Source organism: Lampetra planeri, chromosome 2 (genome assembly GCF_965212315.1).
Source record: "Lampetra planeri chromosome 2, kcLamPlan1.2.h2, whole genome shotgun sequence".
NCBI classification, from domain to species: Eukaryota; Metazoa; Chordata; class Hyperoartia; order Petromyzontiformes; family Petromyzontidae; genus Lampetra; species Lampetra planeri.
The window spans coordinates 29,606,604-29,623,397 of NC_136108.1; the positions used below are offsets into that span (position 1 = coordinate 29,606,604).

General features: G+C 52.9%; 1 protein-coding gene across 1 annotated transcript in view; it reads right to left on the reverse strand.

Moving 5' to 3' along the window:
- Positions 1-13,518, reverse strand: part of LOC144731122 (potassium voltage-gated channel subfamily KQT member 4-like) — a 68,671-nt gene extending 55,153 nt beyond the window's left edge. Inside the window, exon 1 of the mRNA XM_078612106.1 lies at positions 12,179-13,518. Within this exon, the coding sequence (XP_078468232.1) occupies positions 12,179-12,591 (413 nt within the window). The 5' untranslated portion in view covers positions 12,592-13,518. The remainder of the gene's footprint in view (positions 1-12,178) is intronic.
- Between the last annotated feature and the right edge of the window lie 3,276 nt (positions 13,519-16,794).

A 16,794-nucleotide genomic window follows, 5' to 3' on the forward strand; every position in this document is an offset into this window, starting at 1 on the left:
GGGAGTGTGTCTCACGTTCATCACGCAATCGATTGGTATCTCCGCCTCCCGAGACGCAGCGAGCCCTATTCCCACTCCCCCTAACCCCCGCCCCTTACTCCCCCCCCCAACCCCCACCCCCACTCCACCGTGCCCTCTCCAGTTCACAATTTCATGATTTCAGGGGGGAGTGGTGTCTGCAGAACCCTCGTGTCATCAAAGGGGGCCATGCCACGGCTGGAGAGGATTGAACTCGGGGCCCGATGTGGTGGCGGTGGTTTTAGTGGCAGCAGTGGTAGTGGTGATAATGGTGTCGTGGTTATGGCGGTTGCAGAAATTCTGGTGGTTGTCCTGAACCCAATGATGGCAATTCCATATTGCTATGGCGGGGACCAGCCTGCGCTTTGACGAAACACAACCAGGATGAGTGCTTTGGAGGCAACGGTTTTAGTACATCTGCGAAACAAACCGAACCCCAATGGGCGACGTGGTGGCCAGGGAGACTGCCGCAAAGCGAGTGGACTGGACTAGCGAACGCATCGGTGCGGAACCCTCTTGAGCGTCGTCCCATTGCAGGCACGTAGACTTTTCCACGGGTTCTCCAGTTTTCACGTTTAATATTAAAAACAAAAAAGAATTGGCCCCAACACCCCGGGGCAAGACTCTTCTTGAAGCGATCCTTGAGGCTCAGCGAGGCTTTCCGGATGATTAAAATGGCCTCAACCTCAACCCACGGGGTGAACCCTTTTGTTTCCGCAGATGGCGGTGACCTCTCCGGGGCGTTTGGTCCGGGCAGCCCGTGAGCCTCGTCGCTGTAAGGAGATACCTCCGGGGTCCCAGGCATGGGAATGTCACGTGCGCCAGGTACAATTAATTACAAATTAATAAATAATGCCTGCGTATCGATTAGCGAAAGCGAGCCAAGGTTTTACATTTCACCCTCGCTCGCTCTCCCGACCCACAGAACGTGTACTCACCATCACAAAGACAAAGGTCCCCCGTGTAGCCTCTAATAGACCGTTAGGGCAAGTGCTGTCATCGAGCGCCTATTAAGGCCGGCACGGCACACGAGGGGAGTGGTTGGGCGGCCAGAGCGTCGATGCTTTATTTACACACCATGCTGGGTTCTCATTTAAGGCTGAGTGGCCCTAGGGGTGGTCGCCAGGGCCGAATTGCATGATCACAAGCCACTGATGTGAGCTGCGATAGCTGGGAATCAAACTCAGGTGTGCAGCAAGGTACTAACCACTGCAGCACCGCTCCTCCAAGTATACAAAGACAAAGATCCCCCGAATAGTCTTAACAGACTGTTGGGGCAAGTGCTGTTAGCGAGCACCTATTAAGGCCGGCACGGCACACAAGAGGGTGGTTGGCCAGCACCACCCCCCACCGCCTTTGTCTCCCCAGTGGCGATGATTTTACACACCGCACCAGGTACTCATTTGAGGCCGAGCCGACCTAGGGGAGGCCCAGGACCGGTTCAGATAATCGTCACCGGTGTTGGTGGCCGTGAGCGGGAACAGAACTCGGTTCGTAGTGCAGCGCGCTACCCGCTACACTACCACTCCCCACACACACAGATAGGCACACACACACAATATACCTGCTAAACGCACATCAGTCGCACACAAATGTATATACACAGAGACGCGTGCGATTCCATCTGCTTCGCATTGTTCGTCACGCGGCTGTTAATATTTCTGTCCGTGCACGAGGCTGTCCGCGTCCATGCGTGTTGTGTTTCTGTCAACCCTTCAGTCCGTCTGTCCACCCACATCTGTCTCACCCATCCAGTCTGTCAGTCCGCTTGCACGTCTATCCGTATATCTGTCTGGATACACCTTCAATAAGAACGCTTTGCTCCCCGGAACGATCCCGGAGGAATCTTTAGAGCCGCGGGGATCGTGAGTGAGGAGACACGCTGAGCTGCAGGGCTGAGAGTGGATTTCCCAGCAATATGGAACGCACCGTGCAATTACCCATGAACCCCGGCCGACACAGTGACCCCAGCCCCCCCCATCCACCCCCTCCCACCCCTCGTATGAGATGAGGGTTCTGTAGGGGATGAGACGGGGGTTCTGTATGGGATGAGACGAGGGTTCTGTATGGGATGAGGATTCTGTATGGGATGAGGGTTCTGTAGGGGATGAGACGCGGGTTCTGTATGGGACGAGGGTTCTGTATGGGATAAGACGCGGGTTCTGTATGGGACGAGGGTTCTGTATGGGATGAGATGAGGGTTCTGTATGGGACGAGGGTTCTGTATGGGAGGAGTTACAATCTCAGCGTCGCCCGAGTGACAGCAGCAGAAATCAAAGTCATCGTGCAATTTGTTTTTTTTAAAACGACTTCGATCCGCGGGTGAATAAACGGCGCATCCCTGCGGCTCCTGACATCAGCATTGATCACGGCAATCCTCCACCCCAGGATCCTTGACTCCAGAGCACATTTCTACAACAATAATTCACCCACGTCAGCGTCAGCGTGTGCAGGAGCCCCCGTCCATTAACACGGAAATGCTTAACGCCGTTAAATTATTCACCACCAATTAGAGCGACGTCTCATTAACCGCCCGAGTTACTCTCCCGAAGCTCAGAGAAAAGAGTGGCTTCTCGAGCAGTGGCTCTGCTTAACCTGGGGATGCACGCTGCACTCCCTGGGGGTGCGAGACACGGGCAAAACATTTTCTAGAAGGTAAATCATCGAAAAACAAAAATGAAGCGCGGGCGCGTAAGCAAAACTTACTCTGTTTCATCAAACCTATGCACTTGTTAACATTACACTTTTTTTTTTACAATTGAAAACTAAAGGGGTTACAAGGCTGCGGTCAAGGTCAAGAACCACCTGGTCTAGATCCCCTACTGCGTTAAACGAGAACAGTCTTCACTGAGACACCCAGAGGAAAGAGTATCTCTGCTATTAAGCCACTGGGATAAACTGTTCCCTTCCCCCCCCATCACGCTGAGATCATTCTCCCCCTTCCCTCCAGCCGCCCAGACGGGGGGCTGGGCGCGAACTTGGTTCAGCGGCTCGGCGCGCAGTCAGCAGGCAGAAGCCGCAGACGCCGCAACACGCAGACTCGGCGGCTGATGCAGGCGGCGCCCAGCGATGTTCACATGAATAATGAATGGGGCTTCAAGGAAGGGGACGAGGAGGGGGTGAAGGAGGGGGGTTGTTTGGGCCAGCATCAGCAGGGACCAGGAGGAGTGGTGGAGATTGGCAGGAGTGGGGGGGGGGGGGGTCAGTGTCAGGGTTAGAGTCAGGGTTAGGGATGGAGTCAAAGGCAGGGTTAAGGACACAGTCAGGGTTAAGGATACAGTCAGGGTTAAGGATACAGTCAGGGTTAAGGATACAGTCAGGTTCTTGGTTCTTTCGGTAAAGTCACGTAGAAGGGAAGTAATAAAATAATAAAAATAAAACATAATAAAACAATTCTCACGACGTTTCGGCCACAACGCAAGCAGCCGTCCTCAGGCGAAGAATGAAGCACCTCCAAGCTTGGAGCGTATATTTAAGCTGGGTTAGAGAATTGTTTTATTATGTTTTATTTATATTATTTTATTACTTCCCTTCTACGTGACTTTACCGAAAGAACCAAGAAGATGAATCCCTGCAGTCACGAAAGCTTTAAATCGAAAAAGATACAGTCAAGGTTAAGGATGGAGTCAGTGTCAGGGTTAGAGTCAGTGTCAGGGTTAGAGTCAGGGTTAGGGATAGAGTCAAAGGCAGGGTTAAGGATACAGTCAGAGTTAAGGATGGAGTCAGTGTCAGGGTTAGAGTCAGTGTCAGGGTTAGAGTCAGTGTCAGGGTTAGAGTGAGGGTTAAGGGTAGAGTCAGGGTTAGTTTTATGGTCAGGGATTTAGTGAGGTTCTGGGTCAGGGTTGGGGTTGGGATTTGGGACAGTGTTTCTGCTCTGTTAGGTTTCAGGTGAGTGTCAGGGTTAGGTTGCAGGTTCCCCGACCTGTCTGTATAACGCTATCTCCAATTCTCCCCTCGCACAACGCGTGTTTTCTCCACGCCATTCAGTTTGCTCCCACATGAGAAAAATCATAATAAATCAGCCAAAAAATATCTAAACAGCAGCTTCCAGAAAGAGTCTCAAGACTCGGTGAGGCTTTCCTGGGGAAGTAAACACCATCACTGTTATGAATATTCCGCTCATTGCTTTGGCGGCCAATTCTCATCCCCTCCAGCCCCGCGGGACACCGCAAGGCACGCATGTCCATCAAACATTAATGCGTCTTCAAGGGGTGGAGGTGACCCGGTCAAAGGAAGCCGCGTAACTCAATCATCTGAGAATTTAAAATTACATTTTGTTGAATTTAAAATTACACGGGGACACGCGCGTGCACATGCTCGCGCGCGTTTCCACCCTGCGTGTACTGTACCCGTGCGGCCCACGAGCGAGGTCATGACTCGACGAGGTAGTACAGCAAGCGGGATGTCAGCAGGCGGTACCCTCTGCCATGCTGCGCGCGCACAGGGGCGTCATCACCTCGGGGCGCCGGATAAGATTTGCACAACGCCCGGAGGCGGTGGCACAGGAAGTGGGCTTGTTAACCTATCTGTGTGGACCCTTTGAGTGTTAAATTTACTTAAAAAAATATATATTTTACCAGGTAAGGCTCACTGAGCTGTATAGGTCTTTTTCAGGAGTGGCCTGGCTATCACGAATAAAAGGTCAACGAAGTGGCTCATTGCGTGGAAATGTATAACAGCCAAACACTCGAAATGGATGTTTGTAAATGTTGAGGGGAAAAACCGGAGGATCCGGAGAAAAATCCACGTGACCACGGGGAGAACGTGCCGACTCCAACTATGCAGGTGTCAGGGTCGGGATCGAGCCCACGACCTCCTGTGTACCAGGCGGTGTTATCCCCTCTTAGGCCACGCTGCGTTTTAGTTTTTCACGGAGAACTCCAGTTCACTACGACTCGAACCAAAAATACTCAGTAAGGAAACTGGCCAAACATCCTCCTGGAATTGATCCTTGAGACTCACAAAGACGACACAGACGTAACGATAGATAATTATGATTATTAACGAGGCTTCACACATCGGCACTCAACTGGAACAAAGACCCGCCCCAATCTCTCAGAGTCACAGAGTCCATTCGCTGCACACGTGTCGCCCCCTAAGCTCATTTTAATGAGTTCAGAGGCGGAAACTCCCCATTTCCATGACGGGATCTGTTCTACACTTAATTTTGACAGCAACTACTCCAAGTCTTCCACACCCAGGTTTGACTTTGTTTAGAGGCATTTTCACTTGAGGTTGTGGAAATTCCACACTCCTATGACAAGGGTAAGTTGATGCTAAGTTTATTAATTACATGCAACGACAGCGACTGGCAATATCCCTTTATCAAGAAAGTCTCACCAGGTGATGATGATGATGGTGTATATAATGATAATGAAGAGTATGGTGATGATGTGTATGATGATGAAGAGTATGGTGATGATGGTGTGTGTATGATGATGACGTGTATGATGATGACTATGATGTGTATGATGATGTGTATGATGATTATGATGTGTATGATGATGATTATGACGTGTATGATGATGGTGTGTTATGATGATGACGATGATGTGTATGATGATGATGTGTATGATGATGATGTGTATGATGATGTGTATGATGATGACGATGATGTGTATGATGACGTGTATGATGATGACGATGATGTGTATGATGACGTGTATGATGATGACGATGATGTGTATGATGATGATTATGACGTGTATGATGATGACGATGACGTGTATGATGATGAGGATGGTGTGTTACGACCGAGCTGGCTTCAAAACTCAAAGCCAGAAATATTCCTCTGCTCAAATGAGCATCGATGCAACGGTGCTCACCTCCCGTTTACAGCCCTCACCCAGTGGTGGAAATTCCACATTCCCATGACGGGAGCAAGTCTCTCCATAGGACAACCACATTTGACTTCCTCTCACAGTGATACTCATTTTATTTCACCCCGGAGGGATGATGGGCTGAGTCAACCCCCAACCAGGAGTTGTGGCCGGGTCACCAGCTCGGCTGGCTTGGAGCGGGGATTCTTGGCAGGGCACACCTCTCCATAGCAACCCTAGATTGTCGCTGTACCCTCTGTTCCTATAATCCTATGATCAGGTTAATACTGGTAGGAACCAGCCTACAGGGGATTATTGTGTCCGTCCGTCCGTCGTGCATCCAAAAATGGGAGGGGTGGGGCTGGGTGGAGAGGGGCTGGGTGGGGAGGGGCTGGGTGGGGAGGGGTGGGGATTTGAACTCAAATAATAATTAGCACGAAGCTTCGGGCATTGTCGAAAAAAAATGTAATCTGAGTAATAAGTGTGCATTGCCATTTTAATATCCCTCACCTCGGAATACGTTCTCATCGCTGCTCATTGACATTGAAATGCGTCGCTCCAACTCTCCCCACACCATTGTCTCACCGCCAAATCCCCCTCGCCTCATAACCACCTCCAACATCCATTTCATCCTCCCGTCTCTTCTTGCCCCAACTCGTGTTTCTTCTCTTATCCGCGCTCTCGTCTCTCTACCCGTGCGATTGCAACGACTGCGTGCGCGCGCCTCTGCCCCCCCCCCTCTATTATTTGCGCACTTCGCCTTGCGTTCAAATTCGTCAAATTCGAAGATTGCCCTGCGAGTAGCTCGATCGGGACGACACGTAGCAATCACCACCCCCCCCGCTCGCGCCCACCAGCCCGCCAGCCCGCCAGCCCACCAGCCCGCCAGCCCGGCGCTGACTAGACTCGGGCCCCAGGCCACGCTCGTGAGCGACACTCTCGAGCGCTCGGCACCGTCACGCAAAATCAACTTGAAACTTGCTCAATTTTTTTTCGATTTAAAGCTTTAGTGACTGCAGGGATTCATCTTCTTAGTTCTTTCGGTAAAGTCACGTAGAATAGAAATAATAAAATAATAAAAATAAAACATTCTTCACCTGAGGACGGCTGCTTGCGTTGTGGCCGAAACGTCGTGAGAATAATTTTATTATGTTTTATTTTGATTATTTTATTATTTCTATTCTACTTGACTTTATCGAAAGAACCAAGAAGATTGCTCAATTTTCTTCGTCAGTGACCATGTTTCTGATCCCACTTGGCTGAAGTGGGGTGGGGGGGTAAACAAATGTTTTGCACCGATCAAAAACCGTCCTCTTCGTTATCCAAAAGCGCTCCAACCGGCTCTCGTTAACCTCTTAGTCCCATCGCGACGGTCTGGTCGGCCATCAATAACTGCGCGAGGCAGACTCCCTCTCTTGTGGCTGGGTCCTTCCAGACAGATGCCTGGAATTGTTGAACAAAACTTAGTGCACATCACTTTTCCCTTTACTCATTAATCTTGAGCCCAACTCCGCAACCCGTCTCTGTTAATGCCATTCAATGATTTTCTGTACTGTAGATGATTTCCACTGGTTGTTATAATGACTGTAATCAGCAAATATGAGATGGTTAATGATTTCTCTCCTTTCGTGATTGTGCCTTTGATTCTCCACTCCAAACTTTCAGAAAGCATGTGTTGTCACCGCTGTCGTACAATCTCGGCGTAGCGGTTCCTTCTTTGCCGACAGTTTTGTTCATTTCTGTTTTATCACTGTTATCATTAGTATTAATAAGCGCCATTGTAATGGCTTGCCCTGTTGCGGCACTGTAAAAGCTGCCGTTATTGTTTTATCCGCTTTGGTTTGTCACAGTTACGTTTACACCGACTCAAATACCTTCTCATCATGTACAAAGGCCAGGTATGATGCCCGAGGCTTTTATATTTATTCACCTCGGCCCATGTTTTAACCCGTGACGCAAATACCACGGGCGAGGGAAGTAAGGTCAATGATGCGATGCGTGAGGAAAAGGACCGGGAGGGAAGAGCGAGGAGAAAGAATGGAAAATAAAGAGGAAAAGGAACGGAGAAATGGGAGCAAAGGTTCGGGAGAGATGAGTGTCGGGGAGGAAGAGGCTCCACAAGAGCCTCCACGCTGCTGCTGCTGCTGCTGTATGGAGAGACTGTTCTCACAGTGGGCGGTGACAGGGAGAGGGGAGGGGTTCAGAGTAGGCGAGGCGAGGCCACATACGAGTCTCGTGATTTACGGAAAGCTTGACTTGATTTCAATTAATAGATGGAGGTGGTCAATGGTAGAGAAACCTTTCGCGAAATTCACCTTGCTCATGCTCATGCGGTTCATCGGCCTCTCAAATGTACACTTTCTCTCCCTTACAATCGTCGTGAATAATTGATGGCTGCATTACAAGAGGCTGATGGGGGGGTGTAGTGCTTCGAGCCAGTTTCTCGCCCCTTTTGCTCGGAAGAATTAAGGAGGCTTCATTCCATTGGTGGAGGGACTTCATTCACGTACGAACATTCAGTGAACTGGTCTGCGAACTTCCACCTTTGCATTTGAAAAGTGTGGCTTGATTCCCGGGGTACATTTTCTTTTTTTTTATGGAGATCCACGTCCATTTCATCCACGAGTATTAGGGCCCTGAATCTGTCACGTGCTGCTGTGCCACCTTTCTACCATTTGTGACTTTCCAACTATCAACATTATCATTATGGACTTCATCGTTAACACAAATGCTTTGAATTACACAACGAAACAGAAAGAGGAGCACGTGGATCAGAAAAGGACCACAAGCCAGAGGCGTCGTGTTGACGGCTAAGGAAAGTCATCGGGGTTTGAGCGGAGCGCGCCGAAGAAAGTGGCGGAGATCGATGGACGAGACTGGCGACGGAGTGGCGGCAGCCAAAGGAGAGAACGCTCCAGAGATACGTCCGCTGTGGAGATGGAGCGATGAGATCCGCTCGCGCCCGGGAGCGAGACGCAATGCGGAATCGCAGCACCTCGAGGGACGATGACAGCGGGCGACGGGGGGGGGGGAGAGGTCTTATCCAGCGGTGGATAGAGCACGGCTCACGATGACGTGTCGTCGCGATCGCTGTCACGGCACCTCGCCGGCCAACAGGGGCCGCCACGCTCACCGCAATGTTACACAACAATAGTAAAATGATGATGATGAAATAAGAATAGTAATGGCAAGAATTGCTTCCGAATGGAACCGTGACCCCCAAAGTCACGACGAATCCGTGAACTGCTAGAACAGGGAGCGGTCCCAGACGCAGGGATGCGCACACACGCGCCAACGATCGCACCCCCGGAGTAACCACGTCCCCCCTTCACAAACGCTGACATTCATGAGCTCGTATGAAATAAATAATACAAACAAACAAATATGGATGGGGGTGAACGAGGCATCGGCGCAGTGGTTAGCGCACTGCCCTGTGAATCCAGAGCCCTGCATTCGATTCCTGCTCAGGGCTAATATCAGTGGCGAGTTATATATCTGAAGCAGTCCATGGACGGCCCTCTTAGCAACTCCCAATGACCGGCCGTGGTGAAGTATGATTAAGCGGCATGGGGATGGAGATTTTCATCCAGCAGTGGAGTGACAATGGTGGGATGAACGTTATTCGCCGGAATAAATCGCTCGATTGCAGCTTACTCAGCGGGTAGCGCGGACTGCTCTGCAGGATCGCAGTTTTATGAATGTGACAACGATTGCAAAACAAACAAAAAACAATTTCAGAGGAGCAATCGATGAGACGGTCCCCCCCAGCAGCAACCTGGGCTCCACACGAGGGTCATCCCCCCGTGTGACCAAACCGGCCCGGATGCGCCCGATCTCAGAAGCCAAGCAGGTCTGAGCCTGATCAATGGGCTGGGCTACAAGGTCGGTGGTTTTTTTTGGCAGTGTGGGTTTCTCCCCCGAGCGTGTGGGAGTCTACAACATCACAATGCCTAGACCCCTTCCCGCACGTCTGAGCGAGCCTTTTGTGGGTAGATAATTTAGAACGAAATCATCGGCATACGGGTCACAATCCACAGCTTTACAGCCACAGCTCGGTGGCGTTATTCTGAGGTTGCGTCACCCAGACATGTGCTTAATTTGAACTAATCATAAAAATCAAAACCATTGATCTCGCGCCGGGTGGGTAACGGTGCACACATAACAAATACCCAACACGTTCGTCAATAACGCAGCTCTAAAAGGGAGCGCATGTAATCGGTGACATTTCAGCCGAATAACCTCCTCCATCTGTCTGTTGTGAAGACAGGCCCTTGCCCAAAATGTCACCTGTCATATATTTACCCCTTTTAGGGCCAAAGTGCTATTGACGAACGCGCTGAGTTACTAAAGTAATCAAGTGACTTTGATTACATTGCTTTGAAAATACCAAGTATGGGACGATAATATGTTACATTACTTCTTAAGCCTTCTATCATCTCTAATCAGTTGACTCTTTCAAAGTCACCCTCCCAACAAACACTGCCTCTCTCTCTCTGTCTCTCATCTTCTCTTCCCCCATCTCTAACAATCCTTCCTCTCTCCATCTCATCCCAGCTCCCTCCTCCTCTCCCCACATTCTGCTCCCACCTCTCTCCCTCTCGCCAATGTACCATCAGTGGTGAATTGATGGCAGAAAGCAAACTGATCAGACAGCCGCGGAAGCGATGCAGTCCGGCGCTCCCCAAGGGCAATTTTGAGCAAAAGCATCGCTCGCATTTCCCCGGGTCCCCTATCCCCCCCCCCCGCGTTACAGATTTGAGAATTCCTCTCGAAACCTCAACTCTTGATTTCTATCCTCCCGAGTTGCTCTCAAAACTGCCGACTCCGTAACGGGAATTGGCCGTGACTCGACTAAATGTGGGGCACCTCTTGCTATCGTGATTCCAAGTTGCAACCCGACGTTGTTGTTTTACACGTGGGGCTGGAGGGACATCTCGAGCAGCACGCTCCAGACGGACGCGCGCGCGCGCACGACGTAAAAGCTCTCCCGTGGATGTAATCTACAGGATGGTCCAGATGTCTTGTGATCCCCCCCCCAATTAATTGACCCCCTAAAATGTGTTTTTCTTTGCATATTCATTTCTGTTTTAAATTAACCTTACTTCAGCAAAATCAAGTTTTTAAATATTCAATGGGAGTCGCGAGAAATCTGGACCTCCCTGGACATGTAGAACATCACGATGTATTCCTTCACATGTTGGTGAGTGGGTGAGTGAGTGGGTGAGTGAGTGGGCGAGTGAGTGAGTGGGCGAGTGAGGGGGTTAGTGGGTGAGTGGGTGAGTGAGTGGGTGGGTGAGTGGGTGGGTGAGTGAGTGGGTGAGTGGGTGAGTGAGTGGGTGAGTGGGTGAGTAAGTGGATGAGTGAGTGGGTGGGTGAGTGAGTGGGTGAGTGAGTGGGTGAGTGAGTGGGTGAGTGAGTGAGAGTCCAAGTGTTGAATCAGAGCTCACCCCCACTCATCGCAGCGTGGTCATGCCGTGGGAGTGCACAATGACTGTGGTCTACCCCAACTCTCCACACCCTGCACTATCCACTCCCTGCTACACTCTCACCATGATGCACCCTCTGCATTCCACTGCTGCATGCCCTTAACCCCCCCCTCCCAATCCCCGCTGCATTCTCTACTTACTGCTGCAACCTCTGCATCCCCTACTCAATGCTGCACATCCTACTCCGTTGCATCCCCTGCAATCTCGACTCACTGCTGCACGGAAGTTCACCCACGAAGTTACCCGCTTCCTGCACACGCTGCTGCACTCTATTTGTTTTCCCTGCTGCATAGAAGTTGACCCACCTCGTCCTCTGCTCCCTGCTGCTGCTGCACTCACTGCTGCTGCTGCACTCACTGCTGCTGCTGCACTCACTGCTGCTGATACTGCTGCACTCACTGCTGTTGCTACTGCTGCACTCACTGCTGCTGCTACTGCTGCACTCACTACTGCTGCTGCTGCACTCACTACTTCTGCTGCTGCACTCACTAGAGCTGCTGCACTCACTACTGCTGCTGCTGCACTCACTGCTGCTGCTGCTGCACTCTCTACTGCTGCTGCACTCACTACTTCTGCTGCACTCACTACTTCTGCTGCTGCACTCACTACAGCTGCTGCACTCACTACAGCTGCTGCACTCACTACTGCTGCTGCTGCACTCACTACAGCTGCTGCACTCACTGCTGCTGCTGCACTCACTACTGCTGCTACTGCACTCACTACAGCTGCTGCACTCACTACTGCTGCTGCTGCACTCACTGCTGCTGCTGCACTCTCTACTGTTGCTGCACCCACTACTGCTGCTGATGATGCTGCACTCTCTACTGCTGCTGCTGCACGGCAGGCCGTACTCACACGCAGGCGTGGTAGATGAAGGCCCACCCGCGGGGTCTCTCCAGCAGGTTGTAGAGCACGTTCTGCAGACGCCGGTAGCCCGGGGCACGTCGCGGCTGGTGCCTCCCGCTTCGCACGCGCATCGCCATCCCCGACAAGGGGTCCCCTTGGAGCCCCGGAGCCCCCGCGGCTCCCCCAGGACCCCCCCCGGGACCCCCGGAGGACTGCAGCCCCAGCAGAGAGTCAACGTCGTCGCGGCCGAAGCTCCCACCACCTCCTCCTCCGACCCCGTCGCCTACTCCTCCTCCATCACCACCACCACCACCTCTTCCTCCCCCGTCCTTCTCCACCAGGGCTGCCCGGAATCCGACGCGGCCCGCGGCAGCCGGGCTCCCTGAGCCGCGCCTCTCGTAGTCGCGGTGTGGGACCGGCATGGCACAGCGTGGGGGTGGTGGGGGGTGGTGGGGGGACTACCGCGGATTTCAGGTGTCGAGTCCGCGGCGCGGCTGTCTCGCGGCGCACGTGTTGAGCGGGCGCATCGCTGGTGGCGCGGACGGAGCTGCTGCTGCTGCTGGTGATGGTGCTGCTGCTGATGGTGGTGCTGATGGTGGTGGTGGTGATAGTGACCTGGTCTGTGAATGCTGCCGATTCTGCTGCTTATGAATGTGATGGTGATGTTGTTACCGCTGCTGTTGATATTGATACGGCTGCTGTTGCTGCTGCCGACACTGATGATGATGATGGTTGTTGTTGTTATTCTGCTGTTGATGATGATGGTGCTTTGTTTTATATATAAACGATGACTGCTGCTGTCGCGACTGTAGTCGTGGTCCCGTTGGTTGATATTATCGAGACAGAGAGACGGAGCGAAAGTTCCCGGTTCGACTCCGATGCGCGGCGGCCGTGGGTACAGCACGAGTCCCCGTCTCAGTGGCGAATTCCGACAGATCTCCCCGTGTCTCCGCGTGTCTCCCCGTGTCTCCACGTGTCTCCCCGCGTCTCTACAAACAGCCCCGCGTCTTGAGACAATTCTCTCCGCACGCCTCTCTACTCTCTAGCCACTCCCCTCCACAACCACCACCACCAGCACCACCACCAGCCACCACCAGCAGCACTCCAGCACAAGCCCAGAGGTGTCACTCACCGCCCCCGGAGGCCCCTTTACCGCCGACAGGAGGCTCCGAGCTGCCTGTGCCGCCCATCCCGACACGAACCACCACCACCTCCTCCTCCTCGCCACTTGAGCGCACGGCGGCGGCGGCGGCAACAGTCACAGTGGCTTCAGCGCTGGCGCGCGGAGCTCTCCGCCGCTTCTCCCACTCCCCCCACCAGCAGCAGCAGCGTCGTCTCCAGAGGCAGCGAGTCTCACACTGACCCCCCCCCCCCCTTTGAGTGAGAGTGAGCGCGACTCTGTCTCTCCCTCACTCCTCCCTTCTGTATCTCTCTCTCCCTCTCCCTCCCACCCCTCTCTGTCTCCCTCCCACTGGCCCTCCAGTGCCTCCCTCCCCTGTCTCCCTCCTCCTGTCTTCCTCTCTTCCCTGCGACTCTCTCCCTCCCTTCTGTGGTCTCCCTCTCGCTCCGGCTATGTGCTTGTCACTCCCTTCTGTCTCCCTCGTATGGCTCCTTCCCTTCCCTCCGTGTCTCCCTCCACTCCCCGTGTCCCCTTCCCCGTGTCTCCCTCCCCGTGTCTCACTCTCCGTGTCTCACTCTCCGTGTCCCCCTCCACTCCACGTGTCTCACTCCCCGTGTCTCACTCCACGTGTCTCACTCCCCGTGTCTCACTCCCCGTCTCCCTCCACTCCCCGTGTCTCCCTCCCATCCCCGTGTCTCCCTCCCCTCCCCGTGTCTCCCTCCCCTCCCCGTGTCTCCCTCCCCTCCCCGTGTCTCCCTCCCCTCCCCGTGTCTCCCTCCCCTCCCCGTGTCTCCCTCCCCGTGTCTCCCTCCCCGTGTCTCACTCTCCGTGTCTCACTCCACGTGTCTCACTCTCCGTGTCCCCCTCCATTCCACGTGTCTCACTCCCCGTGTCTCACTCCACGTGTCTCACTCTCCGTGTCTCACTCCCCGTGTCTCACTCCACTCCCCGTGTCTCCCTCCCCGTGTCTCACTCCCCGTGTCTCACTCTCCGTGTCTCCCTCCCTGTCTCCCTCCACTCCCCGTGTCTCACTCCCCGTCTCCCTCCACTCCCCGTGTCTCACTCGCCGTGTCCCCCTCGGTGGTCTCCTCCCCGCGGGAACCCTGACCACGTGCTGCTTGCTGCTGTACCCCCGCTGCCCTCGTCACGTGATTTAAAAGGCCCGTTTCCCCGCGTGCCGCCCCCTGCCTAACGCCCGCTGCATCATCAAAGAAACAAAGATCCCCCGTGTAGCCTTCACAGACTGTTGGGGCAAGTGCTGTTAGCGAGCACCTATGAAGGCCGGCACGGTACACGAGGGGGTGGGTGGCCAGCACCACACCCGACCGCCTTTGTATCCCCAGTGGCGATGTTTACACCGCACCAGGTACTCATTTGAGGCTGAGTCGACCTAGGGGAGTCTCAGGACCGGTTCGGATAATCGTCACCGGTGTTGGCCGTGAGCGGGAGTCGAACCCGGTTCGCCAGGTTCGTAGCGCAGCGCGCTGACCGCTCCATCATGATCATCACACAATGTACACACAACGCACAGACTACACACAACGCACAATGTACAAACAAATACACATAAAAAATATACAGTCATCCCACACAATACAAACACCGTGGATATGCATATATTCAGAGATACATAGAAATATATACACACGTTAAAGAAACACGTATATTTTTGCATATAGGGAAACTCGTTATGCTTGTCGTTTATTGGAGGGTCTTGCCACGTTGTTTGTCGTCGGGAGCCGGTGATTGCTATGCATATAAAATCGAGTCGTTTGCAGTGTAATTATTTAATATTTGGCAAGTTTGAAACTTTGATACCGGCACACTTTGGCCTATTCTTCCTAATGACCTCCCTGGATCTTTAACGTCCACTGTGAACCTTGTGACGCGTCGTATTTTATGGCAAATATCCACCCAGCGCAGTATTAATCATGGCGGCTGATGGGTTTCGAACCGTGGCCCTCTGCAGAAATCTGCGCACGCGTGTCACCACCCCAAGTCGTCGCATACTGTGCATGAACGACATAACATACACACGAATATATGCAAAAAGACAAAGACCCACCCATATAACGTTAACACACTTTTAGGGGCAAGCACCTAGGGGGTGGGTGGCCAGCACCACGCCCGACCACCTTTATATCCCCAGTAGCGATGTTTACACACCGTACCGGGTACTCATTTGAGGCCGAGTCGACCCAGGGGAGGCCCAGCACCGGTTCAGATAATCGTCACTGGCGTTGTCCGTGAGCGGGAATCGATCTCGGGTCGCCGGGTTCGTAGCGCAGTGCGCTAACCAACACGCCACAGATCCCCACACACACACAGGTACACATACAATGTACATACCACGTGCACACCGCTCGCATGGAGTGGCGACGGAATGGCAAATGAGATACCGCGCCCTGCTGTTGGGAGAAATGAGATCAGCCCACGTGGCATCAGAGGACTTGCGAAGGATGATGACGAGGCGGCTTTCATCCAGCAGTGGATGAATGTTCGATCACGACACGTGGTACATGCGCATTTGTCTACTCATGAAACTACACGAGTACAAATCATACCGTAGGCACCGCCTTTTGCTTTGGAGAAACCAATGAGGCCGGAATGGCACACGAAGAGGAGGTGGTGGTGGTCATCGCCACGTCCGCTCGTCTCCTCGGTGTTGCTATGAACGCACCGCACCGGATACTCGAGGCAGAAAAAAACCCAATCCAATCACTTCCAACAAAAGCCCCCCCCCACCTTCTCATTAATTACGTTTCCTCATCTCGTTCGTCATCTCAGTCGAGGTGTGTGGAGCAGCAACCGGGCGATTGTAAAAAAAAACGAATTCGCGACCATGAAAGAACACAGACGGGGGGAGGATCACGGACACTTCCGGTATATATTTTTTTATTTCCACTCAAACGATTTACACATTGCGACCTCCCCGCCTGCCAGTGTGTGAGAGAGCGAGAGCTTGAACCTCCAGCCGCGCTCACAACCTCCGCTCGAAGATTGGCTCCAAGCCCCCCACCCCCTAACCTGGTAACCTCCTGAAACTCACAAATTATTCTATTAAAAAAAACAGCTTTAGCTGTTTTCTTCTTCTCACACATAACGTCTTAGCCCTGCAAAAAAATCTACTCCAGTGTCTCGTTTAAAAACTCAAGAGCACACACGTGCTCCTATAAAACTGAGATCTCCATTTACCACGCGGACCTGTGCATCAAAACAGCGGTAGGGGAGCAGGCGCTGTTTGCGAGCACCTATTAAGGCCACCACGGCATCCGTGCGACGAGCGGGCTCGAAACCGATCAAGCCCCGACCGCCTTTGTCCCTCTCCTGCCGATGCTAATCAACACAAACAAAGCAAAGCCGACTCATTTCCGGCCGCGTCAATCTCAGCGCCCCGCGAACATGACGGAGTTCAACGGTGGTCAGTCGGAGCGTGTCGGTGACCACCGCATGAACAATAACACAAACACATCGGGCGTCGGCGAGGTGACGTGCATTGTCGACC